Raw genomic sequence first — 17,072 nt, forward strand, 5'->3', positions numbered from 1 at the left:
TCTCCCCCCAACCCCCCCAGGACCGGCAGGACACAGGCTGCCCCCACCTTACCTGCACCTGGGGCAGCGGTGGGGGGGAAGGCAAAGCCACCGTCCGGTTTCGCCACGGCAGGGGAGGGCAGAACCACTCGACTTCGCTGAGGTAGATGAGGAATGAGCACTCGGTGCCGTCCACGCCAAAAAACGCATAGCAGGGGTCGGAGGTCCACCTGGCCCTCATCCACTGCGAGGGGGCAAAGAAACACATGGGGCTTGTCCTCCGGCCGGGAGGGGACACAGCCGCCCTGCGAGCTGCCCCTGCTACGGGCAACCTCATTTTCCATCATCTTTCTCTAGCTGAGGGTGGACAAAGGGCTGCAAACCAGAGCGCACCCAGCACCAGTGCCAATGTTTGCCCACCCAGTGCCTCCAGGGCACACGGGGCAGAGGAAGAGCCAGGAAGGTTTGCTGGGAGCTCCCTGGGTTTCTAGCACTGGGTTCCAGCACCAACACGTGCCTTCCCTGGGGGCACAGCCATTAATCCCTAGGGAAATTATACACCCCAGGGTTTTCTTCTCGTTAGCTTTGCTGGGGAGCGAGCTGAGCTGCTGATTTCATCGCCCCAGGTGCAGCGGGGCAAGGAGACAGATCCACCGGCAGTCCAAGAGGATGATTTCACATGAAGGAGAATAACCAGCGACTGGAGCAGCGATTTATCATCCCCCGCAATGGCTCTTGCCAGCCTCTTCCTAATTCAACTACAAAAACAAATCTACTCGGGAGACAGGTCGCTGCGCCCAATATGTAAAACGCAGCAATCACCCGGACAGGAGATCGAATTACAGCCTTCCACAATTAAATTACATTCTGAATTTACTCAAATCGTGGAAGGAAAAGATGCCTAGCACCAGGGGAAGAGGAAAATACAACCCCCCGGTATCATTTTAATATATCCTTCAACATCTTTTCAGGGAGACTCGGCCCTGCAGAAGCCTGAGCTTGAAGCAGGAGGCTGGGAAGGGGAGGGAAGAGGGAGATGCTTTTAATTAGTTCATGTAAATATGCTCTCTGACAAAGCAATCATGCTCCGGGCCAAATGCCAGGCTGCATTCAGGTGTAAGGAGCAGGTTGGGTCAGGCAGGACATCCTATTTGAGATGGAGGTCCTGGCCACCTTAACGAGATGCTCTTCTGAGATTATTCCCCAGACGCTAGCTAACACTCCAGATATTTAAAGACGATGTGACAGTGCTTTCTCCTCACCGCGCTTCTGTCATTAAACACAGAAACTACAGGCAGGGGGGGCTGCAGGCAGAGGTGGTCTCACAGAGCTGACTCTGCTGCTGCCTGCACACCTCTGGGTACCGTGCTTCAGTGCTTCGTACGACTAAAACTGAAGGCATATGCCTTATTATCGGGGGAAAACAGTTACATTCATATAGCAAAGGCCCCCAGAGGAGGTCGGACACCTCCCTTGTGTTTTCTCCTCGTAGCACAGCTGTGCTTTGCTTTCCACATCTTTGGCTTTGCTCCTCCTTCTGCAACGGGCTGCACCTTTCCCGTGTTAAAGCAAATAGTTTTATTCTAGAAAGCATCCCCCTCCCCACTGCCCTTCCCAGTTTAACCCCCGGGGTCGTTGCTTTGTGCCCTTCCCAGCAGCTTCCACCCCAGATCGAGACCCTCTCCCAGACAGGGAATCCCGACTCACCTCCACTTTCCCAGCGCAGTCAGGGTACTTGGGATCCCTGGGCACCTCGCACTGGTCCCTCCTGCCTTCCACCACTGCAGAAAGACAATTTGGGCATGGGGAGAGCCGGGACATGCTGGCAGAGCAGCCAGAAACACTTGGAGGGGATGGGATGGGGCTGCCAGCCCCCGAGCACGTTCATCGGCACCGCAGCTGGGCCGGCAGACAGCCCCATCCCACGTGATGGAGCAGGACACCAAGATGTGAAGCATCTTCCCCAAGGTCAGGGAGGAAACAGAGGAAACCCCCCCCAGCCCTGCTTCAACACCGAGAGCATGTTCCCCTTTCCTAAATCCCAGCAGGTCTCCTTATAGCACCTCCCTGCTGCTCTCAGCCTGGTCCAGACCCCAGGTCCCACCTATCCACGCTCCTGTTAATCATCCGTAAGCAGCCTGCAGTATCTAAGGAAGCACTTGACAGCCTTTACGCTGTAAACCTGCAATAAAAATTGCCCTGCTGAGCTGTCAAGAGAAGACTCATCCCCCAGGGCCAGCCCCAGAATAAGGCACAGAAGTAGCTAAAAACAGTAATAGGATCTTTTCTTCCTCTGTGGTTGGATTAATAAAAGACAACACCCCTCCTATAAGCCCTCCTTTGCCTATAACTGAAAAAGCATGAGGTGGAAGAGGCAACGGAAGCATCTTCTACCTGATGATGCCAGCCCAAACCTTGGGAAACACGCAGCCGTGTGGAGAAACATCTGGAGAGCCCAGCTGCTCTTGCAGCACTGCCGGGTTGGGATGGGAACGTCTCTCCTGGCGCTGGATCCCAGCCTCTGGGCTTTGGATCCAAACCACCACATTTTTCTGTCCAGGTGTTTGTGCTGGCACTGCTCATCTTTCATTCTGCGGCATTTATTTCTGACAGCAATTCAGATTTGTCACCATTCCTCCCCCTTGCAGGTATGAGTTTCCCAGGTCTTGCTCCTCTGCAGATCGATCTCCCCAGCTCTTGAGTCCTCCTGGGCCAAGTGAAGCAACGCTTTTAGAAGATTACTGCTGTCAGAGGCCACAGAGGGTGGATCCCTTTGCAGCCTCCTTTTCCTGGCTGTAATAGCAAGGTGAGAGCCCTGGAAACCTCCGAGAAGGCTCAGACCACACTCAGGACCTCGTCTCCCTCAAAGATAGTCAGACCACGTGCTGCATCCGCACAGGGTTGGACACAAACAGCCCTAGGAGGGCTGCCAAAGAGCTTCAGGTGCCCTACTTAGTCCTGCAGACAGGAGTGAGTTGGGTAACCTCAGATCAGCATCCATTCCCCTGCGTTTTTACGAAACTTTTCATGCTAGGCTTAGCTGGATCTCCCTATTGCAACTGCATAACACGTAGGAGGTTTGGAGCGTGGGGACCCCTGGGGACACTCACCTTTCCCGTTCAGGAGGCTGTTCCGGAGAATCTGATCTACTTTTATTGCGATGTCCGAGACATTTTGAGCTATAGCTTGGATCCTCTCCATCAACCCGGCTGCTGGCTGGAACCTGGGAAAAAAACCAAATAGACCCTGAAAACTTGATGTCTCCCAGTGGTGCTTATAGCAAACTTGCCATCCTTGGAAGCTGCCATCAGGTTGAATTTAGCTCCAGACTGCAACATGGGAACGCCTGGTCCAGCGTGTACCAGGCAAAGAGCTCATTGCCTTCCAAGAGGTTTAATTAAAAACCTACGTAAATCAGCATTGTGCCATTTTTCGCAGTGTGCTGATAAACACAGGTACATCTGTACATTTTACATGGGGAAATATTAAATAGGCTGGAAAAAAAAAAGTTTTCCTCTTTTCAGATGTGCTGTGTTTGAAAATCCTCTGCTGTGATTATTGGCCTCGCGGTGCGTGTAGGAAGCCGTGCTGGGGAAAAAAGGGAGAAAAAACCAAAGAAATACAGAGAAAGGAAGGCAAAACCAGAAGAGGGTTGAGGAAGCCTGTGGGCCTGGAGCAGACTGCAGACAGATGCAAAACACGCAAGACACACGGACGGCCTGAGCCAGCCCATCCACCAGAGCGGATTTCCAGGCGTCCTGGCGAGGAGCAGTGGCAGGGTGCCGGGGTGAGCATCGGCAGCGCAGCAGGAGCCAGGGCTGAGCTGGCTGTCGCAGCCCCAGCAAAGCCTGCAGGCACCTTCCCACCAAGGCTCGAGATCAGATTCCACCGGTTTGAATAGCTGCATACGCCGTCTAGCGAATTAAACCTCACAATCAATACCATCCTGGGTAAACAGCACCGTCAAACTCATCTACATAACACATTGTGTAGACGGAGCGACAGAGCACTGTAAAGAGGCCGGGTGTCAATTAAAACCTGGTGTAATATATAAAAGGGCAAGAGAACTCAATCCATCAGCAGTGGTGTCCTGCCAGGCTTGACAAGGAGCAAGCTCTCCACATCCAACGCCTCGCCTGCCATTTCCACCGCAAACAACAACCACATCTCGACGAGCGCTGTTATCGCAGTAAATAATTTCCCCTCCTGCAGCATCTTGGGTCATAAGTTTTCCCTCCTGCTGCCACAGAGATCATTATAATACAAGGAAGTGTCATAAGCAGTGAGCAAAACCAAAAGGGCTACCTTGAATACTCTTGGCGCAAAAAATATGTGCTGATGTCAGGTCCTTCTCGGTGAAGTTTTATGTTTGTTCTCCGGCAGATCAGTGAACCCAAAGGCTGGGATTTAAAGTACCTCTGTCCTCAAGGCTAAAAAAATCCTGGTTTTATGAACCGATACTGCTTCGGTTGTTGATTTAAAGTCCATTAGCTAGCAGTAAGCAGCCCACATTTTTCCTTCTGGCATGGTTTATGACCATCAATACTCAACCTGCACACCTCCACAGGGAGCCACATATCTTAGGCTTTTAAGAAATAATAATTAAACGCAGAGGACACCATTGCCCCCAAGTAACTTTCAACCTTCTGCGGAGAATAAACCCCAGGTCTCCTGCCAGCTACTGTAACCGCTGCAACAGGGAGGTTGCTCATGAGGCTCTGGTAACATACAGGCACAAAAATTACCTGTGATGAGCTCTGCTTGTGAGCGTGGCTCCGAGGAGATAAAATGCTCTCGGCCTGAGGGCTGCACAGCTCAGCCAGCCCTGAAAAGCTCTCAACTCCCCGGGTTTCTGCAACCCTTTTTCCTCCGGCAAGCAGCCATCAGACCACGCAGGTGATGCACATGCACTCAGTAAACAGGGAAAAGCTGGGATGGGCAGTTTAGGAGCAAACGTCCCAAGGATGCAGTGAATTTGGAACCAGCAGGCCCAACCTCCTGCTCCAACAACAGGAGAGGGACGTCAGCTTGGTGGAGATGCTCCTCAGGTTTCTCCACCAGTCGTGGAAAGGAGAGAGGATGAGCACAGCCACGGCAGCCCTGCTCCCATGCTTCAGAGCACCTGGATTAGCCCACAATCCAACTTCTGCCTCCTCCCAGAAGCTATCCCAATTCTCACTTGGGTCCGAACCCGCTCCCAAACACCCAAGTAATTAGGCAAATCTCAAAAGTCAACAGCAACCTCCGTCCCCATCTCCTCTCTGATGACCTCCAGACCTCAGCTCAGCCAGGGCTGAGCACTGGGCACCCACAAACACGTTCAAACAAAAATCAGGATCGTCATCCTAAATAAATGGCTTTCTTCCAGGCTCAGCCTCGCAGCCAGCCTCAGTGCTGCCAGAGCTCCGGCCACGGCAGCGGTTTCCACCGGGTTATGGATCTGGCCCGGCATCTATGCCAGCTTGCCCAGCTCTTGTAAGCTACAACTGGTCCCCAAATACAAAGATTTCAACACGGAGCCCTTCAATGTAAAATGTATGTTTGATGATCACACTCAGACAGCACTTTCAGTTCTCGCAAACAAGACAGCCGCGTCGCACGGGCTCTGTGAGGCTTTCCCCGAAACACAGAGCGTTACTGAAAAGTGACACACGGTTCAGTGTCCACCATGGTTCTTGGCATACATTAAGAAGATGGAAGAATTGCAGAAAATATCCCTCCAAAACAAGCAACCAGGCTCAAATCTCCCACCACTTGCACACTCATCACCCTTATTTGTCAAACCAGCTTACTCCAAATCCCCACGACTTCGAGCGAGGGATTTTATGCTTGGGGTGAAGAGTCCCAAACATCAGGAGCACTGATGGGCCTCAGTGTTAGCACTAACGCTGGCAGCACTGAGTCAGCCGCCCCGGTGTTTTTATCTGCTGGGCAACAGGGCTATCACTTGGCAGCAAATTTCAGTGAACGTATTAAAGAGATGACAAGAAGGTTAAGCGTAAGTTCCATCACCTATCATTACAGTGATTTGTCACCTGGGCAGAGGACAAGAAAATAAGACATTTAAAGCAAAACCTTAAATGCAAAAAGGTTTTCTGTAGCTCGTCAGAATTTGATGCCTTATTCTTAGTAACTGGAGACACTGGGAAGGACAAGGTAAGTGGCTTATTCTGCTCAGCGACAGCTAAGCAGAAGGGAAATATCCCACCACGTGCCTCCATCCTGGCTGGGATGCCAGCACAGCCTCTGCCAGCCCAGCGGAAAGAAGAACTTGCTTCCAGCGCTACCACTGCACAGGGAGCAGTGACGGGCTTGGGGTTTTTTTTTTTTTCCTTGTGGCTTTTTAAATTTTTCTATAGTGACAATATAAATGCCACCAAAATGCGCTGGGACTGTGCCAGCTATTGAAACTGTAGTAAATTACTATGGGTTTTCTAGAACAAATTTTTCCCTGGGACCTTAAAACCGTTTACTACAGCAAATACAGTACTTTTACTTCCAACCATCAATATTGATTTCATCTTTATTATTTTCAGATTTATATTTCCCCATGTTGATTAAGATTCAGATCACACTATGCCTTATAATGCACTGCATACAGTATTAATCTCATTTGAAAAACTGCTATTAAGATGTATCTTTCCCCACTGGCAGATCACTTGCCATATAATATAGCTGGAGGTTTGAGTTTTCCTTTACTTTTTCATGCATTAATTTGGTTCCCTTCACTTTGTTTCTCGTCCCCAACCCTGCAGCCGCAGCTCAGATTCAGCCTGTTTATCCCTTTACAAGGCACTGTATTTTTATTGCCTTTTATAACAGTGGCATTATGAAAAAATGAATCTCTTTCTATTCGTGTGTTGTCTTCATAATACAAACCCTAAACATATTTGCTTGCTCATCCGATATTTCTTGCTATTAACTGGTGAAAGCAGTGACTTTGGGAAGACCGATACAGATGGAGAAAAGCAGATGTTTTGAAGATAATACATCAACAAATGCAACATACGCACGGAGCAGTTTACCAAAGGATTCCAACTTGCTCGTTACGATGTCTGCGCTGCCGTCGCCTCTTTAAAGATTTTTTTTTTTTTTTTTCCTCCCCAAAGACCCAAGGCAGAGCAGAAAGCAGCTGGGAAGGGTGCCCAGGAGCCAGGGCTGGTGCTCGGCTCTTGCTGCTTCCCCACTCCAGGGACACAAATCACCCCTGATGTCCAGCCCCACGACAGCCTCGCTCTCCGGGACAGGGAGCCGAAATCCCGGCGGCAGCACTGATGGATAACCCTTCCTGGCAAGGGGAAAAGGGCCTTTCCCATCCTCCTGGCTCCTGCTGCAGCATTCGAGGTACTGCCCGTTCAAATAGCTGGGATAGCTCCTGGAGAAATAAACCCCTAGGGCATCTCCAGCAGGTCACCCCACGGGCTCAGGCTCCTCTCCCCATCCACCCAGGCGGGACGAGCTCGGCGTCACCCAACAGCCAGTGGAGGACAAGCCGAGGGGTCCCCAGGGATACGGGGAAAAGCCCTCATCCAAGTGCTGGATAACTAAAAAAGGTGATTTAAATCTCCAAGAAGATGGAGCAATTACAAGCTTTGCTCCTCTGGTGTAAGAGAATCCAAGTAAACCTCATCGATGCTGGAGGCAAAACTTCTCTCCAGGGATCCACGCCCTTGTGCGCATCTCTGCATCCCTGCTGAGGTGGCTTGCACCCGAAAGGCCGGGAGCCAGGGGAGATAGCAAGGAGAGGAACACAGACACAAGGGGGTTACCGGGCAGCTGACACTCTCCCTAAAATTTGGGTCACGGTCCCCTGACACCGATGCTCCCAACAGGGGGTGTAGCAGGAGAGACAGTGGTGGCCGGGCGGGTGCCCCGCTCATCAGGCTCAGCTGCAGGCTTTGTCTTTATTTGACTTGTAATCCTGGTTTTAATCCTCTTAACTCCGGTGCTGGAGCTATTAGCCTGAGCCTGGATAAACAACCTTGGCTTGGTTTGAGCTCAGGGTCCGTGCAGTGGCAGGGAGGTAGGAGAACAGCCAAGACCCTGGGGTGCCGTGTTGGGGAGTGCGGGGAGGGTCCCACCCCCTGCTCCCCTTGGGAAAGGCTCAGACCCCCAGGGAGCAGAGCAAAAGCCTAAAGCCCTGGTTGCTCTCAGCTTGGCAGAAATTTATAGCAATATTAGGGAGGAAAAAAAAAAGTGCTGGGGCTGAGGCACGGGATTCGCTGCTTTTCTACCCCCAGCGCGGGCTCTGCCAGGTCCTCGGTGCCTTTCCCGACATCTAACAAGGACAGGGATGCTGCACCCAGCTTTGCAACCTCCCTCAGAGCCACGTATGAGAAGGCCCGTACCACTGATAAGTGGTTTTATGCTTCACAGGCAGCTCCAGCCAGTCAACTGGATAAAAATTTAAAAATATATAAAAAAAGAAAATAATCACAGAACAGCATCTGCTTCCAATGCAATTTCTGGTGTCTCTGTATGCTGCAATCTTTTCCATTACACCTCAGGGCTGAGACAAACAGCTCGGTCTCCCCTCCATGAACACCTGAATAAAGACCTGAGTTTGCTCCGGCCGTGTTTGCGCTCGTTGGGAATCCACCCTGGGCAAATATCCCAGAGGATGTGTTTCGGGATGGGAGTTCCTTGGAAACTCATCCGAAGCAAATATCGGATGATGCATGGGCAGAACCCTGCCTGAACTCCTCCAACTCCAAGTTACGTAATAAATTGCGTAATAAATACCGGAGCATTTGACTCACTAAAGCACTTCCATTTATTTTAATTTCAGTTTACTGTGGGTGACGTTTCTCACACAAATGCATTTAGAGGGCCAGACCCTGAGCTAACCCAAAGCCCGCAGCTGCACACCCCCAGGCAAGGACGCTGCCATTTTAGCGAGCGGGCAATAAATTTCATGAAAAAAAACCTAAGAAAACCAACTTTCTAATCAGAGCCAGTATCTTGCCAACATAGGGACAACTTGCCAGCAACGTATAACGAAGATCATTAGTTAAAATATTTTATGAATGCTATAAAGTGCTCCGAGCTCCCTCCCAAGCAGAACACGAAGCCGAAGCCACAAGCCCAAACCTTTGCTTTCCTCCTGACTCCCAGAGCAGCGCTGAGCTGAGCCATACGCCCGGGCAGCAGTGGGTTTTATTTATGTGAACACGAAGGGTGATGGACAGGAGGGTTACGGGATCAGTCACTTTGATGTATGTTAATCTTCACTTGGTTGGGGCATAAATCGGATATATTTGCCTACATGCTTGAGTAGCCTGACGCAGGCTGCGAGAAAGCACCTTCGGTGAGCTGCAGAGACATTGCCAGCCTCGGCAGTCTCAACTAAGAGGGACCTGCCCAAAAGTTAGACCAAAAATACCCAGTTTTGACCACGATCCCCGGGGCAGGGGATCCCCTGAGTGAGACGCTCTCCTGAGCCCGTGCTTTTCTACAGCCCTCAGCCTCGCATTTGCTTTGCCAGCTGGGTGTTTCATGGGCACGCTCCACTTCATTTTGGAAGGGTTATTTTGGCAGCCTGTGTTTCCACCATCAGCCCTACAGCCTCCCCAGATGCCCCCCTCCATCGTGCCCCTGCCCCCCAGCTGCAAAGCCCCCAGGCCCATCCCTCCGGAGGGGGCTGCTTGCTCCCAGCTGCTCCAAAATCAGGGACACCCGATGGAGGGTTAACGGGATCTGATTTTCCTCATAGGGTAAATCAGACACACAGCCTGGGCAAAGGCATGCTGCTGCCACACTGCTGCCCACCCCACAGCACCACTGCCAGCCCCCCAGCGCTGCTCCGAAGCCCTGGGCTCTGCTTGCCCCGGGGCGCCGCGTGCCAAGGTCTTTCCCTGTGCAAGCCATCCCAGAAGACGCAAACAACCCCGGCACAAAACCACCAGCAAGAGCACTTTGCCTCCACGTGTTAATGCATCAAGAAGCCTCATTTGCAAAGCCCTGCGACAAAGCAGCTCCTGGCATATCAATGTTTCGGGCTGGAAAGGCACAAAATAAACAGAAAGCAAAGCCCACTGCAGAATTAGGTTCAGCAAATTGAGCTGGAGGTGCTGGGTACAAGCACTGGGACAAGCCTGGGAGCAGGAGGGGAGGGTGTTGTGACCTTGGGCACACGTGGGCTCCTACACCCCCACCGCACTGGCAATGCCCATCACCCTCCAGCTGCAGGTCTCTCCCAACAAGCCCAGAGCCCCTCGGGCAAGGTGGGGGCACATGGATGGATCCTGCTCCCCTGGCCACCCTGCTAGTGGTACACAGCCACCTCTCTGCTGTGCCTTAGAGGGAAAAGCAATTGATCTTAGCTGCCAGGCATTAATTTCCCCGTGCATCTCCTCCCCTGACCCTGATGGGGACCCCAGAAGCAAAGGGTCCTCACAACCCCCTGCGCTGTGCCCATCCCCTCCGAGCTAACTCCAAAAGCATCCAGGACCGGGCTGGAGACGCCCTCAGGAGCTGGCAAGAAACAACTCACCACCTCTGCCAGGATGAAACAGCTTGCAGGACCCGTGAGGAAGGAGAGCACCAGGGAGGAAGACTCGCGCGGTGCTGGCTGCTGGGCTCTCCTGCCAGCCACATCCCTGATGCTGCTCCCAGGGCCGAGCTCTGCTCGGCAAAACAACAACCCAGCAAAGCTGGGCTGGATCGCAGGACGGGTCTTACCTTCCCTGCAGGCTGCTTCGGGGCTCTGCCCACTCCAGACAGCTTTCACACAACGTAGCACCAGCCTCACCTTGCAGATGCCCTCGCTGAGCCCCACAGCACGCCAAGGAGATGGGGAGAGGATGCACGGAGGAGTTTGAGACTGCTCCGGGCTCACCTGGATAGCAAGGGACTGTGGCATCTGGCAGTGATTTCACTAAAGCCAGCTTATCAATGGCGACAATTCAGGAATTAATAGAGCCAGGCTGGCAGGATGCAGGAACATCACCCATTTAGTGTCATATTGTGAGACTTTTAATTACTGGGGGAATATGGAGTCATGTAATGATTACAAGAACAAATACTTAAAGTGTGTGGAAATTAACTGAGCCTTGGCAGTAATTAAGCTTGAAGATTAATCAGTCGTTAGCAAATAACACCCTTTGCTGGCTCACCACTATGTGGGGAAGAGGGACGACCAGGGATGCCAGCGCTGCAGATCCCAGTCTTCCCCGCTGCCACCTCCCCGTGGGCTTGGGCAGGTCGGGGGCAGCCCGGCCCCCGGAGAAGGGCTTCTCCCAGCCCCAGCACTGTCAGGTTACGGTGCCAGCTTGGGTCAGCCACTTTAGACCCCCTCCCTCCCTCCCTCCCTCCCTCCCAAGCACATTCCAGTGATGGGACCAACACTTCCACTGCAAACTAATACTTCCCTTGCCCAGTACATAGCTCTCCAGGAGGCTTCCATAAGTACTTCTAATTTCCTACCCCTCTGATGATTTACAAGGGTTGCATTCAATTAACAGTGGTATTGATTTTTCTGCAGCTGACTGGCAGGCTGCTCACCCTTGTTAGGGAACCCATCGCTTACCTTCCCAGCCCGGGCAGGGTGCGGGCAGGGGGGAGCCCAGGGGGGGCTGGAGAAGGGATCCAGCAACACCCAGGGCGGGCACAGCAGGCTGGTTCATGGGTGCAGCCTGTGTCCCCTTACCCCTGGGCAGCTCTTCTAAGGAGGATGTTGGACATTTGTGTTTTCCAAGAGCTTTATCTAAAGCATTGCAAGAGGCTGGTGGGCTACACACAGAGGCACCTATAGAGCATTCAATCAGACAGCACCTACGGAGCAACAGCAAAAGCTTCAGATGACATTTGCCATGAAAGATCTTGGAGTAACTTTCAGCTGAGTAAAGCTGCCTGTCCTGGCAGCTGAGAGGCTTTCCAAAGCAGGTCATTAATCACACCCCGTGTATTTAAATTCCTCCTTGTATTTTCCAAATGGGAAAGCCACCCCTGCCCTCTGTCGGAGCAGTGCTGGAGGGGGACAGTGCTCACGGGCTATTCCATAAAGCCCACCAAAGCCTCCACCTCTTCCTTTGGGCTTGGCAAACCCAAGCCCCCCCGATTTCATTGGAGATCCAGCGTTAAGCAGGAGAGCGCTTTGTAAAAACAAGAATTAATCCACTTTTGCACAGGTGGAATTGCAAAGCCCATGCTTGCGGCTTTGCTGAGCAGGGAAGGAGACGAAGGCGGCCACCATGCTAACCAGAGACGCTTTAAAGAATAAAATCCCTTTGAAATTAGCACCCTTTAATTGTATTATCTTTCGCTGACAGCTTCAAGTCAGTCACTGGTGATCAAAGAGACAGAGACAGGGAGGGAAGGTGGAAACAAGCCCTTGGTGGAGTCCGGGGGTCCTAATAATGAACAGCACCAGGGTGTCTCCGCAGCCCCGGGACTGATCTGGGTTCAGGAGACACCGCTCGGTCCTGGTGCGGTTGGTGGTACCTGTTTCCCCCTCAGCAAAGGGAGTCCCTGGGGTCTGCAGCCGGTTACACACCGAGGGACGGGGACCTCAGCACGCCTCTCCCCAGCTCCATGGGGTCTCAGCCCAGGTTTTGCACCAGCTGCTGTAAGATTCTCCCCAGGATGCTCCACGCAGCTCTGGACAGCATCCATCAGAGCAGCGGGGTCAGCCTGGAGCTGGGCTCTGCTTGGAGCAGGGCGGCAGACGGGGTGTATTGGCTCTGCACCCTTCCAGCTGCCTCATGCACCCCGCAAAAGGAGGGCAGGGACCAGGACAAGCCAAGAAAGGTCGCTACAGATGAGGGAGCACGCCTGGCAGCAGAGATGGAGCCGCTTAAACCTGCTGAGACCCAGCACAGCTGTAACACTTCCAACATGTCTCCTCTGACCACAGACCTCAGCCAAACCCGGGGGCTGCAGGAAAGGAGGGCAGCGCTTGGGAAATGCTTCACAAGTGTTTGCAAATGCTGCCGGTGCTTTGTTACAGACCATCACAGCAAAAATCCATCCAGAGGAAACCCCCCCCCAATGGTTGCTTCATCTGGAGATGCTCTGCCCCATGACCAAAACCTGATCTTCAGAGGCTCATCAAGGAGATGAGACAGATCGGTTTTGATGCAGGATCAAGTGAAGGGACTTGAATGCACTTAAGGGGTAATTTAAAAGGAGCAAAAGGTGATATCAACTAGTTGTCCCTGATTTTCTGTTCCTGAAAATTAAGACGTCTGTAATCTCAACCGCTCAAGCCCATCTCAGCACATACACAAAACCCACGGCTGTTTTGATGTGCTGGGTCCATAAGCTCCCATCCTCTCTGGTCTCGCCAAGCGATGGCCCTGGAGCCACCAGCCACATGGCAGATCTGAAACGCCAGATCCCCAACTGCAGCGACTGCTGCCAGTTCACATTAAATGCTTTTAAGTTTCCCTCTTGGCTGCTGGTGTACAGAAATTACCATCACCTGAAATTACTGGTTCTTTTAACAAGAGATTGGCCAAGAAAATCATCAAATGTGAGCAAGCGCCTTCCAGTCACTGGCTGTAATTGTCCTGTCCATTCCTCTCCAAGATTACCGTTGTCCTCCTTGTACGCTTGGGTACCAGCCAGCCTCGTAACGACAAAATCCCCTGCCATTACCAAGGTAAATTATATTTTTCAGTGGTTGAAATTATGTTACTTAAAAGGCAAGACCATGCACTCCAAGGCTGCCTGTGCAGCTTTAATTCATGTATGCACGCAGTATGGCACAGCACAGCCTTTAATTATAGGCTCACTTACTCTATTTTCCATTATAGGCGCAAAAGAGGCTCGTAAGGAAAGCAAGGGAGAGAAATGGAAATGAAGATGGAAACAGGGAGGCACAGGAACCCCCGCCGACTGTCGAGCACGGCCACAGCAGGAGGCAGAGGTGGGAACGCTAGGCGGGAGCCGCCGGGATGCACCACAGCTCCCACGCCGGCTCCGGTGGCACGGCACAGGGCAGAGGAGCCCGCTGCACGGCACATCCCTGCCACCCACCGCTCACGTGTCACCTGCGACTCCACCTGAGCAAAAATCTACACTGGCATTTTTTTTGCATTGCAAAGTTTGTCCCAGGTGCTGCCCCTCGCTTTTTTCATCCCCGCCCCTCCACATTCAGGTTGCTTTAGTTACCATTTTTGCAGGCCTTGGCATGACAGCCAAATTAGCATTAATAAATGTTTAAAGGCTCTCAAAGCAAAGGGAAATGTCTCCTTAGCAAAGCTGCATGTCACGATGGGAAGGTCTGATGGCATCTCTCAAGCTGCCGGCCAGGACGGATGCGGTGCGTGCATCACGAGGAGCCAGGACGCCAGCTCTGCGCAGCAAGCATTTCAGGGCCCAACAGTTTCCTCCTCTTTCATTTTAAGCCTTGCTCGACTCCAAGGCTGAACATATCAGCCCTGGATTCCAAACAACAATCGCTTCCACAGCTACCTGAGGAATACGGGCACAAGAAACCGGCCTGAGCTTGCTCGGGGATTTAATAGCAGAGGGAGCACAGCCCACGCACCAGGTACTACTCCAGCCATTGGCAAGTCCCACCTCCAGGTCTACCACAGCACGGCGGTGAAGAGACACCCTCCCACACTGCAACACTAGCAGCTGGGACAGGTGCTACAAGTAACCCCAAAATTCACAGTGATTTCAGAAATCCCAAAAGAAAAGGTTTCCAGAAATGGCAAACAACAAGACTGCACAAGATCTGCCCAAGCCCCATGCCCTGGTGGGCTCCACCATTCCCACACAGCAGCTCAGCCCGACACCGCAGAGCGCGTTGGGGTTTTTTGTTCCTGCAGACCCCCCGAGCCCGACGCCGCTCCACGGGGTCTGCACGGGGCATCGTCGCAGCCGACTGACCTGTCCAGAGGGAATCGCGCTTCATCCCCTTTGTGGAAGTCAGTGCTATTCTCCAGCCTGGCCAAGATGTCCATCTTCTTCATCAGCATCTCCAGCATGTCGCTCATTCGCCGCAGCACCCCTCGGGACTCCAGCGCGCCCATCACTGCAGGCACACAAAGAGCAAGCGAGACATGGTCACGGGATGGGTGCTGCCATGTCAGACCGAGAAAACACCCCTCCCCATGGCTTCAGCCCCAAAGCTGCCCACGGTCCTGCGCTCCCAGCCCCGCTGATGGGCTCAGTGGTTTATGGACCATCTCAGTGCCCCCCTGGATATCCCCTCCCTGGCTTTGCCAACAGACCCGCAGCCCCATACACATCGTCCTGCCTGAGCACGGGCTAATCCCTGTCTGTGCCCAAATCCAGCTGCGCTGCTGCAGCTCCCAACAGCCAGCAGTTACACCAGCCCTGGATCCAGCCTCCTCCCCTGCCTCTCTGGGCATAAACTCCTGACTTGTCCACCCGATCCAGGCTGTACTGAGTGCTTACGGGGAAACCAACTTTATTCTCAAACACAAACCAAATGGCCTTTCATTCTGCACTTCTATTTTTCACTCTCCAAGACCCACCTAGCCCAGCATCCTGCCTTTGACAACAGCCTACAGGGGATGCTTAAGGAAAAGCATGGGAAACTGAGCAAATAGGTGGTCCTCCCCCAGCATATCCTCCCAGCAGCACTGGATTTTCCTGTTGCAGAGAAGAATTTCTTTTCTACCCAAATCTGCTACAGGGTGGGTGCCCCAGCACTGGAAATAGCTCTGTCTCAAGCACTGCATCCCAGCTACCCCCCCCGGGAAGGCCCCCGATTCCCAGCCCCATTTAATGCTCTGCTTCCTGTGGGGTTGCACAGCACCGATCCGCTGCCGTGTTGAAAGCGCCCGGGGATACACGAGCTCCTGGCTCCCAGTTTGATCTGCTGTCTAGTAACAGGCAGCCCGGAGCCCGAAGCCAGGGAACAGAAAATAAAGCTCCTGTTTCATCTCAGCGCGGCTCATTTCACGTTAGTAATAACTTAATCAGTGCATAATCCCCTGAACTTCTCCCGTTTAGCTTATCTCTGCCGTTCCACTCACATGTGCTTTTCAAGAAGCAGCACATATTTAATTTAGGGAGCAGCAGGAGCCAGGTGGGCAGCTCTGGGAAGGCAAGCGGCTGCCAGACACGCCGGGTGGGTATCGGGACTTACGGACATCTCATGCATCTCCAAATAGATGCAAAACCAGGTCTTGCAAAGCCAGAGGGTGGCTGTGCTGGTGCATCCCTTGGGTCCCCCGCCCCGGCACAGCACCCTGCACCCAGCTCAGCCGCGGCAGTGGGATGGAGAGGGGCATCCCAATGGCACCGCATGCTGGGGACAGCCCCAACACAGGCTCCTCCTCGCCGCAGGAGCTGACTCAAGCCGCTGCACACATCAAACAGCACAGAGGCCGGCCTGAATGCGAGGTCTAGATGGTTTTGGTATTCCGATGAGAGTGGTGCATATGGCCATGGTGGGAACCAGCTCACCACGACGGCTCCCGCTGCTGCAGAGATGCAGCCCCGGCTCCCTCCCCACTCCCTGAGTAAATCACCCACTAACACCAGCTCTAGATGCTGCTGTGCTGGAGCCACGGCTGCCAGGAGTTGGTTCTCCAGCTCTGATGGAGGAGGGCTGCATCGGCGCCGCAGCAGAACCGGGGGCTTCGGCATTCGCACGCCCCCCTGCCGGGCTCTCGCCCCAGCAGACGCCGTGAAAGCATCACATTCACTGTGGCTGCCTGTCACTGTCGGACACACGGCACGTGAACGCAGGGTCACAAGCCAACCCTTAACCCCTCCGAGAAGCTGACACTGGGCCAGCCAGACCTCGCCAAAGGCTGTCTTCCATGCTTGACTGAGGTTATCAGCAGCACATTATTTTTCCTGATGCTATCTAACAGAAGAAAAATTGAGAGCAAAAGCAATTCCTCAAAAAAAAAAAAAAAACCACCCACAAAAAACCAAAAAGAAACAAAACCAAAACATTCATGGAGATTGAAACCTGGCTCTTCCCCAAACACTCCCTGCACTCTCATGGCAAGAAGTTGGCAACTTCTGCTTGAATCGGTGGGTACCCGAGGTCCTGTGCAGCCCCAGACCTCCCTGGATGGGTCTGGGAACGCAGGAGCCACCTTTGCCCATCCCACCAGGAAAGTCTCCCAAGCCCCTGGGTGGGACACAAGTCACAGCCTGTC

General features: G+C 52.9%; 1 protein-coding gene across 1 annotated transcript in view; it reads right to left on the minus strand.

Annotated features, from left to right (window-relative positions):
- MGAT5B (mannosyl (alpha-1,6-)-glycoprotein beta-1,6-N-acetyl-glucosaminyltransferase, isozyme B) overlaps positions 1-14,962 on the minus strand; it is a gene marked incomplete at its 5' end in the record, with an annotated part of 44,778 nt that extends 29,816 nt beyond the window's left edge. Inside the window, 4 exons of the mRNA XM_009326532.1 lie at positions 53-223; positions 1,687-1,760; positions 3,090-3,202; positions 14,818-14,962. Coding sequence (XP_009324807.1) covers positions 53-223; positions 1,687-1,760; positions 3,090-3,202; positions 14,818-14,962 — 503 coding nt within the window. The remainder of the gene's footprint in view (positions 1-52; positions 224-1,686; positions 1,761-3,089; positions 3,203-14,817) is intronic.
- Positions 14,963-17,072: the final 2,110 nt, after the last annotated feature.

The sequence above is a fragment of the Pygoscelis adeliae genome, unplaced genomic scaffold (assembly GCF_000699105.1).
Source record: "Pygoscelis adeliae isolate BGI_AS28 unplaced genomic scaffold, ASM69910v1 Scaffold61, whole genome shotgun sequence".
Classification (NCBI taxonomy): Eukaryota; Metazoa; Chordata; class Aves; order Sphenisciformes; family Spheniscidae; genus Pygoscelis; species Pygoscelis adeliae.